The 22,999-nt window shown below is 51.7% G+C and overlaps 1 protein-coding gene across 5 annotated transcripts in view; it reads right to left on the bottom strand.

Annotated features, from left to right (window-relative positions):
• LOC119966155 (ATP-dependent translocase ABCB1-like) overlaps positions 1-22,999 on the bottom strand; it is a 166,153-nt gene that overhangs the window by 118,745 nt on the left and 24,409 nt on the right. For 2 of the 5 annotated variants that reach the window (XM_038797445.1, XM_038797440.1), the window contains exons 1-3: positions 3,776-3,804; positions 2,890-2,993; positions 764-821 (exon numbers count right to left, since the gene is read on the bottom strand). In XM_038797445.1, the coding sequence (XP_038653373.1) occupies positions 764-821; positions 2,890-2,993; positions 3,776-3,784 (171 nt within the window). In that variant the 5' untranslated portion in view covers positions 3,785-3,804. The other 3 variants (XM_038797444.1, XM_038797441.1, XM_038797442.1) reach the window with 3 other exon arrangements.

The following is a 22,999-nucleotide window of genomic DNA, read 5'->3' on the forward strand; positions in this document are numbered from 1 at the left end:
AGATTTGAAATGTTAGCTCCCATCTCTCTCCACAGATGCGGTCAGACCTGCCGAAACTGTCAAGTATTTTCTGCTTCTGTCTGTGTTGATGTTACCTTATCCCTTACTCCCCTTTAAGTAAAGCAAAACCTCTTGTTTGTAAAAGAAAAAAAAGTAGAATTCCTTGTCAAATATTCAGTCAAGTAGCAGCAGGAGACTAGCATTGAGGAAGGCATGTTTTCCTTGAAAATTAGACCAAAGATTGCACATAATCACATTAAGCGCCTGTACAACAATACTCATGTCAGGGCTGGTTTAGCTCACTGGGCTAAATTGCTGGCTTTTAAAGCAGACCAAGGCAGGCCAGCAGCACGGTTTGATTCCCGTACCAGCCTCCCCGGAAAGGCGCCGGAATGTGGCGACTAGGGGCTTTTCACAGTAACTTAATTCAAGCCTATTCATGACAATAAGCGATTTTCATTTTAAATGGGGCTGTTTAGCACAGGGTTAAATCGTTGGCTTTAAAAGCAGGCCAGCAGCACGGTTCGATTCCTGTAAGCAACCTTTCCGAACAGGTGCTGGAATGTGGCGACTAGGGGCTTTTCACAGTAACTTCATTTGAAGCCTACTCGTGACAATAAGTGATTTTCATTTCATTTCATGTAGCATTGCCTCCAGGCCTAAAAGTCATTACAACATAGTAACAGTTAAAATGTCACAAAATTAAACTGTGTCCTGTGTGCAGGTGCCTGAAACCGCAGAGCAGTGAAATTGTCATACATACCATCTGAAGAGCACTAACTGATTGTACTTTTTCAACTTTCTTTTCATCTTTATGTTTCCTAAAGAAATAATAGTTAAAGAGTTTTAAATAATGCAGTTCTATTAATCTACTCACTCTTGCAGCATGAAGCAATGTTTTCATTTCTCGGGATGTGATGACACTAACAAAGGGGTTTGCCTGAGAAGGTGGGACGAGGTCAATTCAGGGACATTACTGTGGCATATGAGCCATGTGTAATTTATTATTTGTTCATTTTAAACATTTTATATCGCACAACAAATTAACCTTTCAAAGAAGATAAAAGAAAGAAACAAAGCGAGTGTGAAACTTGCTTTGTGCTGGTTGGGAATGGAGTGGAAAGCAGGCCGTCAACTCACTACCTCATTTACACCACTCTCCAAGATCAGTTTCACACTCCCTCAGTGAATTTTGGGTTTTCAACAGATTATCGTTACTCGAAAAACCATCGAAACATTCGCTCAAGGAAGAGGTAATGGCTGATAGGGTTGGGGTTAAAATATGCTATTTCTATCATGCAGAATAGTTTAAATTATAAATGCTTTGAAATTGTTTTGATACCTTAGGATCTCGTATTGTAGCGTAATAATATTGAAGTAATACAGTACCTGGAAATTAGAACTACCAAAACATTAATATGAATGCAGCACAGTGGTTAGCACTGTTGCTTCGAGGGACCCAGGTTTGACTCCTGGCTGGGTCACTGTCTGTGCAGAGTCTGCACATTCTCCCCGTGTCTGTGTGAATTTCCTTTGCGTGCTCCGGTTTCCTCTCACATCTCCCAAAAGACGTACTGTTAGGTGAACTGGACATTCTGAATTCTCCCTCAGTGTGGTCGGGTGCTGGAGTGTGGCGACTAGGGGCTTTTCACAGTAATTTCATTGCAGTGTTAATGTAAGCCTACTTGTGACACTAATAAAAATTATTATTATTTTTTGCAATATTTTAAGCACTTTTGTGTATATGATGTGGGCCTTCGCAATAAAAGCTGTTGTAGCTTTGCTAATTAAGAAGCTGAAGATAATTACATAACCTCACTCCCAGCAGGAAGCCATGTTGAAAGGACAGCCGGGATTTTCCAGCCTCGTCGCAGTGGGATTCATTATGGGAGATTCGGCGGTCCAGACAAAAGCAGAACCGGACAATCCCAGCACTGGGTGAGGCTGGAAAATCTCATCCAATATTTTGAAGAGTCAACGCTAGGGTGTCAAACAAGTCCTGTACCGGCCAGTAACCCCTTTTTAAGCACACCCTTTCCTATTGGGAGCACGCAATCAAAGAGTTAACCCATCTAGTAGAAGCTATGTGAATGACAGGGGTGTTCTTTGATTTGATTTGATTTAGTATTGTCACATGTATTAGTATACAGTGAAAAGTATTGTTTCTTGCATGCCGTACAAGCGATGCATACCGTACATTGGGAAGGAAGGAGAGACTGCAGAATATAATGTTACAGTTATAGCAAGGTGTTATGAAAAGATCTACTTAATACGAGGCAGGTCCATTCAAAAGTCTGATGGCAGTAGGGAAGAAGTTGTCCTTGAGTCGGTTGGTACTTGACCTCAAACTTTGGTATCTTTTTCCTGACGGGAGAAGGTGGAAGAGAGTATGTCCGGGGTGCGTGGGGTCCTTAATTATGCTGGCTGCCTTTCTGAGGCAGCAGGAATTATAGATAGAGTCAATGGATTGGAGGCTGGTTTGCGTGATGGACTGGGCTACATTCACGACCTTTTGTAGTTTCCTGTGGTCTTGGGCAGAACAGGAACCATCCCAAGCTGTGATTTAACCAGAGCGAATGCGTTCTATGGTGCATCTGTAGACGTTGGTGAGGGTCGTAGCTGACATGCCAAATGTCCTTAGTCTTCTGAGAAAGTAGAGCCGTTGGTGGGCTTTCTTAACTATAGTGTCGGCATGGGGGGGACCAGGACAGGCTGTTGGTAATCTGTACCTAAAAACTTGGAGCTTCTCAGTCCACTCTTAAGAATTTAGTTCACCGCCGTCGTTGTGTATGTGATATTGATATTTTATTGTCAGGTGATTTCAAATCATCATTGCACATAATGTTGAATGTTAGTGTACACTTTAATTGAAAAGAACCCACCACTTACTCATGTCTATTCTTCTCCTTGGCATCTTCCAGGGGCTCTTTCTTATATTTTGCTTTGCTAAAGTCACCATTGCTCAAATTTGCACCGTCTGCTTCCATGGTTACCTGAAATAATAACAGAACTATTGGCATTTTTGCTTCAGTGAATAATTCAGTGGTCTTTAAAATAGTCAAATTATTCAAAATTAAAAGCATAGTTAAGGATGTAGTTCCACAGGTATGCTCGAATCTGCCTACGGCGCTGAGGACCTGGGTTCGAATCCCGGCCCTGGGTCACTGTCTGTGAGGAGTTTGCACATTCTCCCCGTGTCTGCGTGGGTTTTGCCCCCACAACCCAAAGATGTGCAGGTTAGGTGGATTGGTCACGTTAAATTGCCCCTTAATTGAAAAAAATAATTGGGTACTCTAAATTAAAAAAAAAAAAATTAGGTATGCTCGAATCGGCATGTCATATTCCAGGTATTGTCACATTCATGATATAATTCTACCCGCCAGACCTATGTTTCTTCAACTAAAACAAAGGGCCATTTTTCGCTAGAAAAATTGCATGTGAACGGTTTCCTGCATTATTAACTCACAAATCGACCAAGGTTCAGCGATACACTGGGAGCTGTCAATTTCCAGAAATCGTTGATAGATTTATGCCCGTTCACTGCTTGTGTCGTACAAACGGCACCTCGTCGGTACTGCAATGAATGAGGTTCAAGATGCCCTCCTGCCCTTGTTGCCCTTTTATCAGATCACACATCCAACAAGTTGGGATGCAACTTTTCTTCCAGCAAGAAAATGTCCAAAAGCACACGTGCTTTAAGATGCCCCGCTCCAGCAGAAAAACGTTACGTGTAGCTATAGGGTAACGACGAAAAGCAACTCCATTGTAAACACACCTGCTGCATCCCACAAGTAGCTGTTTGCAGTTCAGATTTAGTAAAGAACTGGTAGCTTCTCCTTTTGAACTTTGATATATACCATGTGACACTCCCAGGATTGCAAATTACTCATGATCGTATCTAAATAAGCTGTTTGTTTGTGGTAGTTTCACCGGAGCAAGGCAAATTCAACCAGTAATATTATACTGTAACTTTATTAATTTAAATAAGTAATCAACGTCAGAGGCCAAGGCCCTCAATGTTGGACACTGCCAAAATTGAAATATCTAAAGGATAAGATAAGAAATCAAGGAGCAATGATTATGTGCTGCCAAAGTTAGCTTTTGAAAGGATTCCAGAAATCCAGTCGGGGAGAGGATGGAAAAAGCAAGTGAGCGAGGAATTGCCCATCAGATTTTGCGTTCTTCCCTGCCCGGGAATGTAAAAGATGCTGCGGACTCGGGTCGAACCCCTTCAACATTAATTTTTAAAAATTAAGGTCAGTTCAGCCTTCAACAACAACTTACATTTAATAGCACTTCTATTCTATCAAGGAGTCTATTGGTGTTTCATACTTCGTAGTTCATTGTACACCTGGGGTAACGAATGCTGGGACACAGAAATAAAAGTAGACCATTCAGCCCATTGAGCCTGTCCTGCCAGTTCCACAGGCTGCTCTTCCGCAGGAGTCCCGATTCTGATTTCTGGGATACCTCTCCATCTTTGTCCACTCCCTGGTGTCATAGTGTTGGGATCTCGAAACATTGACAAGGACTTGTAAACAACAGTTCATTCACTAGCCGAGCAGCTACTTTGTCCTTGTACTCTGCCCACGCTCCTGGGGAGAACTGCCGCGCTCCCAGCACGTGCCCCTTTTTGTAGCCACACCATCACGTCATCGTGTGACCAGTCGGTCCACATCTTCCCCATTTCGTTGGGACAACTGGTGACGTGAGATGTAACAGTGTGCATGAACGCAAACTGTATACAAACCATTTGTGACATACTAATTAAACAGGCCAACAATACATAACTATTTGCATTTGGTGAGGCAAGATTAAGCTGTTGCATGGCTCATGGTGTTTCCTCCCCACGCCCCCACCATTTTGTTGTAGAAATACGGGACTCGAAGGCCAGTTCCAGACTAGAGGGTAATATAGTCCTAGAATCCTAGAAGATGCTTAACTGAGTGTACTGCCTGTTCTGAAAGACCATTTGACTGTGGGTATAGAGGGGTGCTTATGATATGCTCAAAGTCCCATGTATGTGCAAAATTCTGAAATTCAGTGGAGACAAATTGATGGGTGATGTCTGACATGAGTCTCTGTGGGGTGCCGTGTGTAACAAAGTGTTTGTGGAACTTGATGATAACTTTGGTACTCAACATGTTTCATAAGTTCTTAAGATATAGGTGCAGAATTAGACCATTCAGCCCATTAAGTCTGCTCCTCCATTCGATCATGGCTGATGTGTTTGGCAGGTAGTCAAGTTCAAAACACTGCAGCACCTTTCTAGTCAAAGGCATTTTTTTGGCCTCGGGGAATTTCTCTCCCCCGAGGCCGCACTTGAGTCACTTCTTGCTGACACGCCGAGCTGCCTAGATCTTCCTCCCAAAACCCATTCAGCCCCCACCCTGTTTTTGACCCCACTTGGGGAGGCCCCAAGGAATTTCCCCCCCCCCCCCCCCCAAACTGGAAAGCCCCATGGGCTCGATCCCTGACAGTCTCCACCTCGTATCTGGGCACTATGGCAGTGCCACCCTGGCACCTTGGCAGTCTCCATGCCAGGGTACATGGTTGGCAATGACAAGGTGGCTGCATGCCAGAGGGAGTGCCAGGGTGCAACCCTGCCATGTCCCCGTCCACCAAGAGGTTGCTAATGTACCGGGAGACTCCACATGTGTCATTACGATGTGGACCAGTACCAAATGGCCCCCTGGCGAGGTTTCCCAGGCACGGCCGTTAGGCCCAGGCACCGGGGGAATTCCGCAAAACATATATTTAAATGAACCTAATGGCTCATTTCAATATTCAGATCTGGATCACGTCCAGTAAGGGCGAGATTCAGATCGCGATGTCTCGCGAGACTCCATTAAATCTCGCATGAGGCGTTTCAAGCGTCGCAAATCGCGCAAGACGCCTATGACGAGATTCAGCAGGCTCATCCGACAGCATGGGCTGGATTATCCGCAGCTTCACGCCAAAATCACAAGACGCGATCGGCCGGAGAATCAGCTCCACGCCGCAATCGGCTTTGATGCAAGTTTCATGCCGATTTCTGATTCTCTGGACCTCCCAACACGATGTAATCGCGGCCCGGAGAATCGCACTAGGTGGCTTGATGACCGATTCTCCGGGGCCTGAGCGATTGTGCGGCCTGCACACCGAAGGCGTGGTTCTAACCACGTATATAAATATCGCGAAGCCGGCGTGCTGGCTGATGTGAAGGTGGGAGGAGGTAGGGGTTAGCATGGGGGGACCGCGGGCTCCAGAAAAGGACACTGGCCGTGGCTGCTGTGGTGGGAGGGGGGTGCTGCCAGGGCCGGGGAGGGTCAGGGAAGGGGGGTGGAACAGGCTGAGCAGTCGGGGACGCCCTGCCATGAAAGGCGGTGCCCATGCAACGGGCGACAGTACGGTGGCCATCTTGTTGGGCACCCACCCCGGGCTCTGGCTGAGCACAGGGTTAACGTCCGTATTTGTGGGTGCCGGCCCCCTCCCCGGCCACCCCATCCAACCGCCGACACCCACCGGGCGGAAAACCCAGGGCCACACCGACGGTAGCCCCCAGTGAGGGCAGTGGCATGAAACGGTGGCCATGGCAGCAGAGACGGGCACCAGGAGCGGGGGCACCAACGGGCATCGGGGTACGCTGCCATTGCCAGGATGCCCATGGTCCAGGGGGTCATCGATGGGGTGCACGTCGCCCTTCGGGCACCAGCGGATAACAGGCTGCTGTTCACGAACGGGTAGAGGTGGGTGTCATGCGAGGCTGGGGTGTGCTTGGGAACCATCCAGCGATGTTGGCCGCCATGGTGGGGCCCGCTGCCCTGCATGCAGCCCTGTGGCAGCGTGAGCGTGTGCGACTTAGAGAGGAGGCGGAGGCCACAGCAAAGGAGTGGGCTGCAGAGGGACGGGCTGCAGAGGTGCAGGTGGCAGCCGCTCAGGCTGGAGGGCCGCCCGCCCGACAGGCCAAGCAGGAAGAGGAGGAACATGACAGGGAGGAGGTGGGAGAGGACGAGGAGCGGGAGGTGGTGGTGGTGCCAAGGAGGCGCCTGATGAGGCCCCACGTGTACTGGCGGCGCATATTCTTTGATGACTCCCAGACCGGGCATGCAGGAGGAGACTGCGGATGAGCCGGGAAACAGTCGCTCACGTCTGCCACATGATGGCACACCTGGCACTGCATGGGATTGGGGGGGGCACCCTCTACCGGTGGGCGTCAAGGTGACAGTCGCCCTGAACCTCTACGTGACAGGGTCTTTCCAGTCGCAGAGTGGGGACCTGCCCGGCATCTCGCAGGTATCGGTGCACCGGTGCATCCATGCAGTGACGCACGCCCTGTATGCCCTGGCAGATCGCTACATCCAGTTCCCTGTGGACCATGCCCACCAGGATGCCTGGACATCGGGGTACGCTGCCGTCGCCAGGATGCCCATGGTCCAGGGGGTCATCGATGGGGTGCACGTCGCCCTTCTGGCACCGGCGGATAACAGGCTGCTGCTCACAAACAGGAAGGGGTACCACTCCATCAACGTTCAGGTGGTCTGATGAAGATACTGCACGTCTGCGACTGAAACTCGGGCAGTGTGCATTACTCGTTTATCCTGGCACAATCGTTCATCCCCAGCCTGTTTGAGAGACGTCCCCCCCGGCTGCGGGGCTAGTTGCTAGGCGACAGGGGGTACCTGTTGCGGTCATGGTTGATTACGCCTAAACGGAGACCACAGAGCTCCCCAGAGAACCGGTGCAATGATGCCCATTGTGCGACCAGGGGTGTGGTGGAGAGGTGCTTCGGGGTGCAGAAGATGTGCTTCAGGTGGCCAGACCACTCCAGAGAGGCCCTCCAGTATGAGCCAAGGAGGGTCGGCTGCATCGTTGAGGTCTGCTGCATCCTCCACAATATAGCCCAGCAGGGGATGTGCTGGAGGAGGATGAGGAGCAAGGGCAGGCCTCATCAGATGAGGAGGAGGAGTGGGAGAGGGACAATTGGCGGGACATAGGGGCTGGACATGAACGGGAGGCTGCGCTATGCCACCGGCAGGGCCAGCGAGCACAAGACACGAGCACAAGACGCTTTGATCGGCGTACGTTTCACCAACTAGGGAGGTTTGCTGCGCAAGGGAACGGACACCACAATACCTCACCACCGAACACCCTCAACCCCCACAACACCAAAATCCCACCTTCCCCACCACTGTACGCACTCACATCCCTCATCACCGAACACCCTCACCTCCCCCACCACCGAACCACCTGCATGCACACCGCCCCTCCATTATACATCCACCTGCGGCGCTACGAGTTGGGGGCATTGGGTTGCTGTGGGTCTGGGGTCTGGTCCATGGGATGGAGGATGATGACAGCCGGCTCTGCGATGAGCTCCGAGCTCCACATTGCTAGACAATGTCTGACTCATGCCCACAGTAGCACCCTCCATCTGGGTGGTCCCTGCATGCGAGCTGGCCACTCCATCACATGGCCCTGTCAAATCGCTGGGGATGGGGTGATGGGGACATCCGGGGGGGGTTCTGGGGTGCTGCATGGTGCGCCTGAAACTCGGGCAGTGTGCATTACTCGTTATCCTGGCACAATCGTTTATCCCCCCCCACACCCATCAGGCAGGGCAGAGGCAGCTTCCATCGGTGATAACATGTGTTTATTGTGAAGAGGTATATACAGTCTGTGCCCCAGCCCCTATAACTAAACTGCACCCTGCACCCGTGCCAACTTAATTGGTGTCTAACTTTCTGGCCTTACAGGCCCTAACATTACACCTAAGTGGTTCCCCAGATGGTACAGCAGGAGTGGAGGTGGACTGCTGTGATCCCTGCCCTGCGACTAGGGTCCCTGTTGGCACACGTTTCCTGGGGCGGCCCAGCCAGGATGGGCCAGGCTGCTCCTCGGGAGTCCTGGCTGGCGTGGTGCTGCCCTGTTCTGCCCTCTGCCCACCAGAGATGGGTGGAGGGGGGGGGGGAGGGAAGAGTCCCAAGTGGTGTTCCGGCACCTCCCCTGCAGGGGCCACTGGCACGGGCCCCAGCAGCTATTCCTCACTCGGGGTGCCCGATGGCCCCCGTGATGTGCCATCAATGACAACAGACGAGAGTCGGAAGCGTAAACTGTGACTTTCATCAGCTTAAAGACACCTGCCGGCAGCCGGTCCCAGATTCTCTGGGTCGCGGGTAAAATTGGGAGGGAGCAGCGCCGTACCGTATCTGCGTGAATGAAACTCTCCCGTGTTCCCGGAGTCGAAGAGGCAGGTTGTCTCGTGACCGTTGACCCAGACGGCCATCATTTAGTTAGGTGATGAGGTCGAGACTGGTCGAGAGTGATGGAGGCAAGCTTCGGAAGATGAGTGGGCCGATCGAGGGTAGCAGTGCCAGCGTACGATCTGGTGAGCAGGGTTTCCGGGAGGCTGTGGGGTGATTCCAAGGTGGCGGCCCCCACGGGTCGCACGTGGCAGGTGACGTCGAACATGGCGGCCCCCATGGGTCGCACATGGTGGGTGACGTCGAACATGGCGGCCCCCACGGGTCGCACGTGGCGGGTGGCGTCGAAGATGGCGGCCTCCACGGGTCGCATGTGGCGGATGATGTGGAAGATGGGAGCGGTCCCCGCGGGCTACACACAGTGCTGCTGGGTTTAGAAACAGGTCAGGCCTGGCAGACTTTAGAGAAATGGCCCTTCTTTCCGCACCTGGTGCTGATCGTGCTCCTCGCTGGGCAGCGTTGTCTGGGATGCTTACCCTGGCCACAGAAGTAACATGTCAGGCCTCTGGAGTTGGCGGGTCGCTGCGCGGCACAGGCTTGCGGCGCCCCTGGGTCGGGTGATGGTGGCGCCCACAACATCCACGAGGGTGCCACATGGTTGGAGGTGTAGGCATCCATGTTATGCAAGGCCACTTCCAACGAGTCCGATAGCTGTACTGTCTTGGAGGCCGAGTTTACCCCCATCTAGTAGGCGCTGACGGATGTAATTAGATTTTATGCCTGCGACAGAAGCGTCCCAGATCAGCAGTTCGGTGTGCTTGACAGCCGATACCATAAGACCATAAGACCATAAGACATAGGAGTGGAAGTAAGGCCATTCGGCCCATCGAGTCCACTCCACCATTCAATCATGGTTGATTTCAACTCCATTTACCCGCGCTCTCCCCATAGCCCTTAATTCCTCGAGAAATCAAGAATTTATCAATTTCTGTCTTAAAGACACTCAATGTCCCGGCCTCCACCGCCCTCTGTGGCAATGAATTCCACAGACCTACCACTCTCTGGCTGAAGAAATTTCTCCTCATCTCTGTTCTAAAGTGACTCCCTTTTATTCTAAGGCTGTGCCCCCGCGTCCTAGTCTCCCCTGCTAATGGAAACAACTTCCCTACGTCCATCCTATCCAAGCCATTCATTATCTTGTACGTTTCTATTAGATCTCCCCTCAACCTCCTAAACTCCAATGAATATAATCCCACGATCCTCAGACGTTCATCGTATGTTAGGCCTACCATTCCTGGGATCATCCGTGTGAATCTCCGCTGGACCCGCTCCAGTGCCAGTATGTCCTTCCTGAGGTATGGGGCCCAAAATTGCTCACAGTATTCTAAATGGGGCCTAACTAGTGCTTTATAAAGCCTCAGAAGTACATCCCTGCTTTTATATTCCGCCTTACCACTGCAGTTCCAGCCGAGCACCCGCAAAGCACATAGAAATTCAGCTTGCGATTCTCCGGGGCGCTGTCACCTCGTGGCAAGGAGATGCCTTGCGTACACCTCGTTGACTTCCTTAACATACTGCCCCTTCAACAGCGTTATCGCATCCTTGTACGAGGTAGCGTCCCTGATAAGAAAGAAAACTTGCGGGCTCACCCGGGAGTTGAGGACTTGCAGCTTGTGGGTCTCAGTGACAGCGACGGCGGAGGAATCAATGTAAAATTCGAAGCAGCTTAGCCAGTGTTCAAACATGGCAGTGGCGTCAGCTGCTTGCGGGTCCAGCTCCAGGTGATCCGGCTTGAGCAATGGATCCATCTTAAAATTTTAGCTGATTAAATTGATGTACCATCAATTTGGACAGACGAGAGTCAGAAGAGTAAACTGTGACTTTAATCAGCTAAAAGTCACCTGCTGGCAGCCGGTTCCAGAATGAGGGCAGGGCTGGAGGTTAACCACCTTTATACTTGAGCCCGAGGGGCGGAGCCGGCGGGGACAAACCCAGACATGTAACAAACAGTAAGAACAGTAAGTACAATATAATACAGTGGTTTACCACACCTCGGGCTTCTCCATGGGAGGGGGGTGCGAGCAGAGCCATCCCCCGAGGCCCTCCTGACACCTGGCACTGCCAGTCCTGGAGACACGCTCTGGTATCGACCAGGGTCTGTATGTTCGCGGCCATGGAACACAGGGAATGGGTCAGACCTAACTGCGACTGTGCCACCTCCCTTATGGATTGTGCCACCTGCCTCTGGGTCTATGCGACGCCGGCTAGTACCTGGGCAATGGCGTGGATGCTCTCAGCTATGATGGCCTGCTGAGACTGGGCCATCACCTGAGCAATGCCGCCGATGCTCCAAGCCAAGACCTGCATGGACTGGGCCATGCTGAGGAGCGCCGCCGCAATCTGCAGCTGGCTCTGGCACATGGCTGCCTGTGAGTGGGCAGCTATGTCCTGGGCCACGGCCCCCACCTGCACAGATAGTCCCAGGCCTTGCATAAACTGACGCATGTCTGACACCTTTGTCCCCATTGCCCCCACTGCGGACGCCACCCGTGCGATTTTGGCCTGGGTGGCACGCATGACCAGCTGCTGGTCCTGAATGCAGATGGACTCCTCCACCTGCATCTGCAGGTGCTGGAAGCCAGCCGTCATCCTCTTCTCTGGTCCCTGGATCTCTGTCTGGACCTGAACTATGGGTGGGAGTGGATATTCCAGGAAGCTGGGACCCGTCTGGGCAGCAGTTGGTTCCTGGGCTGGGCTGCCCTCCGACAGTCCGGCCCCTCGGCTGCTCCTACCTCCACATGCTGTACCGGAGCGGCTATGTGGTGCGTACCAGTAAGTGTCCCAGAAGCCTCATCACTAAAGAGCCCACCGAGGTGATAGTCTCTGCGATGGTTGGGGCTGTAGGAGACAGCTGTGATGGGAAGTCTATGTCATCATCGGACCAGAACTCCGGGGTCTCCTGTGTCACGTTGTGATGTGTGGCTGTCCCCTGTGTTGGTCCCCTGTGTCGTTGTGTGCTGTGTGTCCGTCCCGTGTGTTGGTTTCCTGTGTGTCTGTTCCGTGTGTCAGACCCCTGTGTCGTTGTGTGCTGTATGTCCGTCCCCTGTGTCGTCGTGTGCTGTGTGTCCGTCCCCTGTGTCGTTGTGTGCTGTGTGTCCGTCCCCTGTGTCGTTGTGTGCTGTGTGTCCGTCCCGTGTGTTGGTTTCCTGTGTGTCTGTTCCGTGTGTCAGACCCCTGTGTTGTTGTGTGCTGCGTGTCCGTCTCCTGTGTCGTTGTGTGCTGTGTGTCCGTCCCCTGTGTCGTTGTGTGCTGTGTGTCCGTCCCCTGTGTGTTGGTTTCCTGTGTGTCTGTCCCGTGTGTCCGTCCCCTGTGTCGTTGTGTGCTGTGTGTCCGTCCCCTGTGTCGCCGTGTGCTGTGTGTCCGTTCCCTGTGTGTTGGTTTCCTCTGTGGCTGTTCCCTGTGCCATTGTGTGCTGTGTATCCGTGCCAAATGTTTCCGTTCCCTGGGTCTCGATGTCCTGGCTTGTCTCGGCCAGAGAGCTGTTATTACAGCTGCCCTCCCTGTCGGTGCTTGTGCCCCTGGGGTTCACCGGCCCTGGCACTGGCTAGGGGTGATGGGTGCTTTATGGGCCGGGACCATCGCCGGCTGGTCCTACAAGACACAAGACAGCATGTATGGTTAGACAGACGGACAGGGTGAGGCGTGATGTGGTGAGGGGGTGGGGTGGGGGTAGAGTGAGGGGCTGTGGTGAGGGGTGGGGTAGGCACACGTGTGTTGTGAGGGGCTGCGTACAGGCAGGGGGTTCTCACTTGGTGGCATGCCTCTGACCTCCGCATTGGCAACCTCCCGCTCTTCCGGCCACTAACAATATCCACTGCCCTCTGCTCGGGCACGGTGAGGGAATGCAGTTCTGGTAGTCCCCCTCCAGTCTCCTCCTGCTCCCGGTGGTTATACGCGGACTTCTCCTAGGTGGGGAGCAGACATAAACAGCAAGTGTTAGATGGTCCAATGCGTGCAGCCCAGGGGTTGGGTCTCTGACGGCATCAGTGCACAGGGCACCCGGCCATTGTGGCTGGCATTGGTGGGTGCAGCCATGTGGGTCGAGGCGAGGGCAGGCTGTCCCACTGAGGGGGGGGGGGTCAAATGCGTGTGGGGGGTTGGTGCCAGGGGCACAGTGCTGGGTACTTACCCTGGCTGCCTGAGGAGGTCGTGCAGCTTCTTCCGGCACTGGTCTGCGGTCCTGGCGATCGGTCCGACGGCGCTGACAACATCTGCCATCTCCGCCCATGCACCGCGAATGATGCCGCCCTCTGTCCTGCGGCCCAGCCCGGGGTACAGCACCAGCCTCCTCTCCTCCACGGCGTCGAGGAGGTTGTCCAATACGCCGTTTCTGAATCTCGGGGCTGCTCGTCTGGCAACCATTTTGCCTGCGACAGCGGTATGTGTATGTGTGGAGGGAGAATGCTTTTCAGCAGACGCGATGTCGCGTCAATGACACAACCCGTGTATTGGCGGCCGCTCCCTCGGGCGCTTCACGTTGCACCCATGCTAGCCCCTTGTGGGCCATTGAATTGCTGTACCTGGGCGCACAATGACGCCATTGTGAAACTCCATGGTTTTCACAAAGGTGTCAACACTTAACCCCATTATCGGAGAATCCCGCCCCAAGTGTTTACAATTCCATTCGAAGATGTCAGCTGCTGTGCATGACCATGGGAGGTCCAGGACCTTGTGTAAATGCAGCGATTCTTTAACTTTATGTGGCTTGATTGCATTGTGTGGTGCACATCTGGAAATTTCACTTTCATGTTGGTGTACATGGAGGGCCATGACCCTGTTGAAGTGTTGGGCAGTGTAGACTTGCAAAGCTAGCATATGCCACCAACACTGATGAAGGTTCAACTCTATTTTATTAACTACTTATAAAATAATAGACATACGAGAACTGTTTAACTAGAGACCTGTGCCTGTCCGAACCAGTTGAATCTCTTAGCACGTGGTATGAGTCTGTGCTAAACTTGATAAGCTCTTGTGCTTCTGAGAGGCAGCACCCAGAATGAGCGGGAAAAGTGATGCCCTCTGCCTTTATAGTGTGTGTATTCTAACTGGTGATTGGCTGCGGTGTTTGTACATGTTGATTGGTCCTAGTGTATGTCCATCAGTGTGTGTCTGCACCATGATATACTGGTGTATATTATGACACCTGTATCTGGTTGCTTCCAACCCAGGGTGTCTATTTCTGTCACCTCCTGCGCAACACCATCACCAAACATATCTTCCCCTCCCCTTTCAGCATTTTGGTGGGTATGCCCTCTGTGATTCCCTGATCCACTCGTCAGTCACCTCCAACATCCCAACCCCTCCCCACAGCACATTTCCATGTAAGTGCAGGAGTGGTAATGCCTGGCCTTTATTTGCTCTCTCCTCGCTGCCCAAGACCCTTGTGGTGAGCCACATAGGGTTGTTGGAGATATTATTGTATTTACTCACTTTTACTGTTGTTGTGTTGATGTTGTTGTTGGCTCCGCCCCTCTGAGAAGGTATATAATCCATCGATCCGGGACAGCCTCTCAGTGCGGGAGGAGCTACTGGTGGGCGCATTCTAGCTGATTAAAACCATAGTTCTTGTTAACTACCGTTTCGACTGGATTGATTGGTATCAATTTAATCAGCGAGAAGTTTTTTTTAACATGGAAGTAGTTTTAAAACCAGAACGCCTCGATCTTGACCTGCAGGTGCCAGAGGCTACAGCAATATTTGACCATTGGCTCAATTGCTTTGAGGCCTACCTCAGCTCCTTTGCCGCCAAGGTCTCCCCGGAAATTAAACAGCTTCTCCTCAATGCCCGGGTGAGCCACAGGATTTTCTAGTTCATCAGAGACATGCATGGTTTTCCGGAGCTCATTTACGGAGGCAGTGGAGCTGCTCAAATGACAGTTCGTGAGGCCGGTGAATGAGGTACTCGCTTGACACCTCCTGACCACGCATCGTCAGCGCCAGGGTGAGTCACTGGTGAATACCTACGTGAACTGAGAGTACTCGTCCGCAGATGTAACAGCAGGACTGTCACAGCGGTGGAGCACGCGGAGCTGATGGTCCGGGACAGGTGTCCAGTCCAGCTACATCCGGCAGCGGCTTCTAGAAAAGGGGCCCCTCGACCTCGAGGTGTCTGTGAAGCTGGCTACCTCGCTGGAAGTGGTCTTCCCGAGCCTGGATGCTTCCCATCCGACCATGCAGCATCCTCGGGGTCGCGGAGGTGCAGCCAACACCCGACCCAGGCGTGCCTCATTCCTGCGTCGCTTGGCAGCTCCAGAAGACCATGCTGTTACTTCTGCAGTCAGGGCCAGCACCTCAGACAGCGTTGCCCGGCTCGCAACTCCACGTGTAACGAGTGTGGCAAGAAGGGGCACTATGCTAAAGTATGCCTAGCTAAACCTAAAAATCAAAATCAAAAACCAAAAGCCTGTCAAGCCTAGTCTGAGACTCACAGACCCCGCAGTGTGGCGTCTGCCTGCCCGGAGCGCCCTCTGCTGACGCGTCATTCGCCGTGTGCAATCCATGGGGGCACTTTGTCCGACTTCGTCGACACCGCCATTTTGCGACCAGCACGGTACTCATCGCCATCAACTCAGTTCCATTCAACTTGACCAGCCCCGGCGTTGCCATCTTCAAAGCTCGATGATGGCCATCGTCCTCAACAGGCAGGAGACATCCTGCCTCTTCGACTCCGGGAGCACGGTAAGCTTCATCCACCCGGACATGGTAAGGCGCTGTTCCCTCATGGGTCCTCCCCGTCTCACAAGTCATATCCCTAGCTTCTGAATCACACTTCGTGCAGATCCGGGGTACTGCACCGCCAACCTAACAATACAGGGCGTTGAATACGGCAATTTTAAACTCTACGTCCTCCCCCATCTCTGCGCCGCTCTCCTACTGGGTTTAGACTTTCAATGCAACCTCCGTAGTCTAACCCTGAAGTTCGGGGACCCCTGGCCCCTCTCACCATCTGTAGAATTGCAACCCTGAAGGTCGCTCCTCCCTCACTCTTCGTGAACCTCACCCCAGACTGTAAGCCCGTCGCCACCCGGAGCAGACAGTACAGTGCTCATGACAAGGCCTTCATCAGGTCAGAGATCCAGCGACTCCTGTGGGAAGGGATCATTGAGGCCAGTAGTAGCCCCTGGAGAGCAAGTGGTGGTCGTCAGGACCGGGGAGAAGAACCGGATGGTAGTCGACCACAGGCAGACGATCAAACGGTACACGCTGCTTAATGTGTATCCCCTCCTGTGCATATCTGAAATGGTCAATCAGATTGTGCAGTATCGAGTCTTCTCTACAGTAGACTTCAAGTCACCACCAGCTCACTATCCGGTGGGAGGACCGACAATATACTGCCTTTGAGGCAGATGGCCATCTCTTCCATTTCCTCTGGGTCCCCTTCGGCATCACCAACGGGGTTTCGGTCTTCCAACAAACGATAGACTGAATGGTCGACCAGTACGGGCTGCGGGCCACGTTCCTGTACTTGGATAATGTTACCATCTTCGGCCATGACTTGCAGGACCACAACCCCAAATGTTACCATCTTCAGCCATGACCTGCAGGACCATGACGCCAACCTTCAAAAATTCGTCCGCACCGCCCGACTCCTTAATTTGACATATAAAAAGGAGAAATGCGTTCTCCGCACAACCCGGCGAGCCATCCTCAGCTATGTCGTGGAAAACGGAGTCCTAGGGGCTGACCCCGAACGCATGTGGCCCCTCCTGCAACTCCCCCTCCCCCACTGCCCCAAGGTGCTTGGGGTTCTTCTCCTAAAAGCCCAGTGGGTCGCCAACTACGCGGACAAGGCCCGCCCACTCATTAAGTCCACCACTTTTCCCCTGACGGCTGAGGCCCGCCTGGCCTTCAACCGCATCAGATCTGAAATTGCCAAGGCCACGATGCACGCGGTGGACAAATCCATCCCGTTCCAGGTGGAAAGCGATGCGTCTGACTTTGCCCTGTGAGATACCCTCAATTACGACACAGGAGAGAAGATTGGTAATTCAAAGGCTTTAATCATCAGAAAACTGAACAGCAGCTGAGAAGTGTGCTCACCACATGCTGCCGAGTGAGCCTCATCTTATATACCGCTTCCTGGGGGCGGAGCCAGAGGCGGAGTCCCCAAGGTTCCAAGCCCGGTCTTATAGGGCCAATGTATTAAAGGTAAGGTACCGTTACAGCAGTTACTAATACCAATCATCACACCCTGGCAGCCACTCTTAACCAGGCAGACAGGCCTGTCGCCTTTTTTTCCCGTACCCTCCATGCCTCCGAAATTTGATACTTCTCTGTTGAAAAGAGGCGCAAGCCATTGTCGAAGCTGTGCGGCACTAGAGGCATTACCTGACCGGCAGGAGATTCACTCTCCTCACAGACAGTTGGCTTCATGTTCAACAACACGCAGCGGGGCAAAATTAAGAACGACAAGATTTTGCGGTGGAGGATCGAGCTCTCCACCTACGACATCTTGTATCGTCCTGGGAAGCTCAATGAGCTCCCAGATGCTCTGTCCCGTGGCACCTGCCCAACACGCAGGCTGACCGGTTACGGCCTATCCACAACGACCTCTGTCACCCGGGATCACCCGGCTTCTCCACTTTGTCAAGGCTCGCAATCTGCCCGACTCCACAGAAGAGGTCAAGGCCATGACCAGGGACTGCCAAGTCTGTGCAGAGTGCAAGCCACACTTCTATAGCCAGACTTGTGAAGGCCTCAGTATGGATTTCAAAGGGCCACTCCCCTCCACTGATCGTAATGTGTACTTTCTCAACGTTGTTGATGATTACTCACGTTTTTCTTTCACGATCCCATGCCCTGACATGACCTCTGCCACAGTCATCAAGGCCCTGCGCAGCATCTTCACCCTGTTCTGTTTCCCCACTTATATTCACAGCGATCGGGGATCCTCATTCATGAGCGATGAGCTGCGTCAGTACCTGCTCAGTAAGGGCATTGCCTTGAGCAGGACTACCAGCTACAACCCCAGGGGAAACGGGCAGGTGGAGAGGGAGAATGCTACGATCTGGAAGGCCGTCCTTCTGGCCCTACGGTCTAGATGTCTCCCAGTCTCCCGCTGGCAGGAGGTCCTCCTTGACGCGCTCCACTCCATCCGGTCACTGTTGTGTACTGCCACTAACGAGACCCATCACGACCGTCTATTTGTCTTTCCCAGGACGTCAATTTCCGGGGTCTCGCTTCCTACCTGGCTCACGGCTCCTGGGCTGGTACTCCTCCCGAAGCACGTGAGGAGCCATAAGGCCGACTCCTTGGTCGAGAGGGTTCACCTCCTCCATGCGAACCGTCAGTACGCATACGTAACACACCGCGATGAGCGGCAGGACACAGTCTCCCTCAGGGACCTGGCCCCCGCATGTATTCCTGCGCCCAACATCACCTCACCGCTTCCTCCTACCTCCCCATCTACCCCATCAACTGGTACCCCTGCACCCACCATCACCTCACCCATTCCTTCTACCTCCCCATCCATCCCATCAAATCATCCGGGGTCCATTAGCACCCCCACTTACGCTGTCACCCTGTCCGGGACCCTGTTGTGAGGACGACGTGCTCCCGGAGTCGAAGGTCTCTGATGGACATCAATTCAGTCGAGACACTGAGTAGTGGTGAACCGGTGCATTAATAGACTAAAAGTGTGCCAACCTGTAGCTCCTCCCGCTCTGCAAGACTGCCCCAGATGGACGGGCTTTATACCTCCTCAGAGGGGTGGAGCCACAAGCGGAGCCAACAGCACCAATAACAACATTCCAACAGTACAACAGCAACAACCAATAACAGAACAGCAATAACAGTAAGTCTATACAACAGTGGAGATAATGATAGTAATAGAACAGTAGAACAATAGTGAACATATATATAACAGCTTTACGTTGCCATATGTGGCTCACCACAGTCTCGACGCCAGCGCCTACACTGTGACGTTCGCAGAGGACAATACTCCCTCCTGTGAGACTGAACCCTTGAGTCCACTTCACTCCCGCCGGACTTTTTTTTAACCGGGGTGAATGTGGTGAGCCACGTATGGCTGTTGTATATATTATTGTATTTACACACTGTTACTGTTGTTGTGTTGATGTTGTTGTTGGCTCCGCCTGTGGCTCCGCCCCTCTGAGAAGGTATATAACCCATTGGCCTCGAGGTACCTCTCAATACATCCCCGGACCCTCCTACACACCTCCTCATCAGCCAACAACCCCACGTCCAGATGCCAAAGCGGGCACTGGTCCCGCACCTCCCCCCATCTCCAGATCCACCCAATGCGGAGCATGGTCCGAAATCGCTATAGCCGAATATTCGGCATCCTCCACCCTCGGGACCAGCTCCCTACTCAGGACAAAAAAATCAATACGGGAATAAACCCTGTGCATGTGGGAGAAAAAAGAGCACTCCCGAGCCCTCGGCCTCCCAAACCTCCAGGGATCCACCCCTCCCATCTGGTCCATAAACCTCCTCAACACCTTGGCCGCCGCTGGCCTCCTGCCCGTCCTAGAACTAGAACAATCCAGTGGGGTATCCAGCACCGTATTGAAGTCCCCCCCATGATCAGGCCCCCAGCCTCCAGGTCAGGAATGCGGCCCAACATACGCCTCATGAAACCAGCATCATCCCAATTTGGGGCATATACATTTACCAGCCCACCCTCTCCCCCTGCAGCATACCGCTCACCATCACATATCTGCCGCCACTATCAGCCACCACCTCAGACGTCTCAAACGCCACCCTCTTCCCCACCAGGATCGCCACCCCCCCGGCTCTTCGCGTCGAGCCCTGAATGGAAAACTTGCCCCACCCACCCCTTCCTCAGACAAACCTGGTCCGCCACCTTCAGGTGAGTCTCCTGAAGCATGGCCATGTCCGCCTTCAGCCCCTTCAGATGTGAAAACAACCAGGCCCGCTTAACCGGCACATTCAACCCCCTCACGTTCCACGTGATCAGCCGGATCAGGGGGCACCCCGCCCCCCCCTCCCCTGCCGACTAGCCATAGCCCATCGACTGCTCGCCCCTGGCCAGCACCCCCCACTCGGCCCGTTTCCCATAGCGATAGAACCTCACCCCGACCCGCCCGACCCACACCAGCTCCTCCCTGGCCATTCCAGCAGCAACCCGGTATCCCCCCCCCCCTTCCAGGCTAGGATCCCTCCTAGCCGCGACACTCCCTCCATAGTACTTCCGTGAGCTCCAGGATCGCTGCACCCTGGGTTGTCTGGGTCTCCAGCAGCTTACTTGTAGTAACTTTCAAAGAGTCCAGAAACTCCACTTTCAGCTCCGTAAAGTAGCCTGCTGCTCCTGCGCCCACTGGCTCCACTCCACTCCCCCGCTTTTCCAGGGGAGCTGCTGCCGTTTTTTTCCTCGCCCCACTCCCCCCCCTGGGTCCGCACCATAAATCCCGGGGGATATTACTCCAGACATCTTCCCACACTTCCGCATTTCCGCCACCGGAAGTAGAAGGCAGTGGCGGACTGGGTCTAAAAATATTGTTTGCCAGGAGACAAAGGGGGCCCACCCACAACTACAATGCTATCATTTAATTTTCATAACGAATAAATAAAATTTTCAAAAAATACATATGGAAAAAAGGGTACAATTAAAATTTTTGTGGGAAAAATGTGTATTTATTAGTAATTACAGTGTACATGTACTGTACATATTACTGGCAGTAGATACCAAATGTAAATACAGAATGTTATAATTGAATTTTTAATTTTTTTTAATTTTAAGTAATTGGTTGATATTTTTAAATAGTTTACTGCACAATTTACACATTAACAGATAGTTCAAAAGCACAATAGAGCATTGCATGCAGTCCACTATATTAAGAGCAATCGTTTGTGTTCGCTAGATGATTGTGCAAATCTGCCAATTATTGCTTCTGCATCCAATTCATCTAACGATTCCTTTTCAATGGATAGCAACATGTATGATTCCAAATTCTCCTCAGACAGTGAATTTCTTAACCTTGTCTTTATGATCTTTAGCTTTGAAAATGTCCTCTCACATTGGACTTGAGTAACTGATAGTGTACAGATGACTTTATAAAGTTCATAAAGGTTATCATATGCCTTGTCATGAAGTCTGTTGGATGCCAGAAGTTTTAGTTCACACGATGGGCAAGTGCTGCTAATTTTACAATTGTTGCAACTGGAATCCATATTCTCACCATCATTAAGCAATAGCTTTAATACATCAAAGTTTGAAGCAAAAGAAAACAATTCCAATATTACTTGATCTTTGCTGATGTTGCTCGTTTTGGGTGAGTGTGCTTAACACTCACTTGGCTCTGTTTCTCGTTCTAACCTCTGGAGTCGCCAGGTGCAGTAAAGACACCGTCACAAGTATCAAGGTCAAGTTCAAGGCAATAAAGTTGTACACCAATTAGTAAGTCCAAAATAATTAGAGTTTATTATAACACAATTAAAATAACACTCATGCACACGCTAAAGACTAACTTACTTCTACCACTAAACGACTAATACTTATCTAAGAAGGAACTGCGAGATCAGGGAACAAGACCTTCGTTCCGTTCTGGGCTGCAGGCTTCGGGTCACTATCGGTCGGCAAGGGTATAAGTAATGCCGGGGTCAGGTAGCGATCGTCGTTAGGCACTTACTTATTGGCGGCTTCAGTTCAATCGGCTGATGGAGAAGACAGGAGTCTCGACGCTGGATTCAGAAGCCGGAATCAGGAGAAAGAATCAGAAGACTGAACCATGCGTGGGACCTCTCTTTTATAGGTCCCAGGGGTCCGCGCCCCTTGGGGCAAGCTTCCTCACCTGCTGGGGATCGATTGGGCCTCTTCCCAATCGATATGGTTTGAACCCCCCAATCCTAGGGCCGTTCCTTGATCGCTGGGGCGGTTCTTAGGACCCATTGTCCTGGGATTCTCTGGCTCCATCGTGTCTGGGCTGCTATTAAAAGTATCAATTGATACTTAATTGTATCCATTGTACTTGGGACTGCCCGGTATCACCTCATTACTATGTTAACGGCTTTCCCATTTACAGCGCTGCCTGATCTCTGCAGCTGCTAGGAAACTGGTTTCTGCAATTGTTTCAATGCATAATTGCTTCTGCAAGCTGTTTGCACTTTAACATGTCCGTTTACCCTGCACTCTTTGCAGTCTTCCATTTTGTGTCCGTTTGTGGCCATCTTAGGTGGCTACACTGATTTGTGGAAACAGCTTAATAATACCTTCCAATGCTTCATCTTCAAGGCTCTTCTCTGCAACAGTTTTAAACTTTGCTGGGTCCAAGCAGGACAAATCTTTATACAACTGTTTGTGTTGTACAAAGTGTGATTCTAGTGACTGGACAATGCGATCCATTATTAGGTTAAACACATTTATTCGAAAATCAGCTAGAGAATCTGAGGAATTTCTTTCATCATCAATAAGCTCATCTGCCATTCTTTTCTTCTTCCTCTGCCTCTTAACTGGCAATGCTGTTTCCAACGCATCAATTTCCAATGTTTGATCTTCATCCATATTCATCTGTGAAATCCTGTCATTACATTTATTTACAAATTCCAAAGCCTTGCTGTGAACGTTATCAAATGTTCTTGTCTGTTCCTTCAACTTTGCTGTAGCTGAATCTACCAAACTCCATGCAGTAAACATATCTAAACCACTTGTCTGCAGATAACTTGATAACGGGGTTGTAGTTTCAAATATATACAAGTGAGTAAATGCTGTCAATATGGTTTCAAACTTTAGAAGACTTTGAAGTAAAACATTTGCTTCATGTTTTGTTTTTGCATCA

This window comes from Scyliorhinus canicula, chromosome 5 (assembly GCF_902713615.1).
Source record: "Scyliorhinus canicula chromosome 5, sScyCan1.1, whole genome shotgun sequence".
Lineage (NCBI taxonomy): Eukaryota > Metazoa > Chordata > Chondrichthyes > Carcharhiniformes > Scyliorhinidae > Scyliorhinus > Scyliorhinus canicula.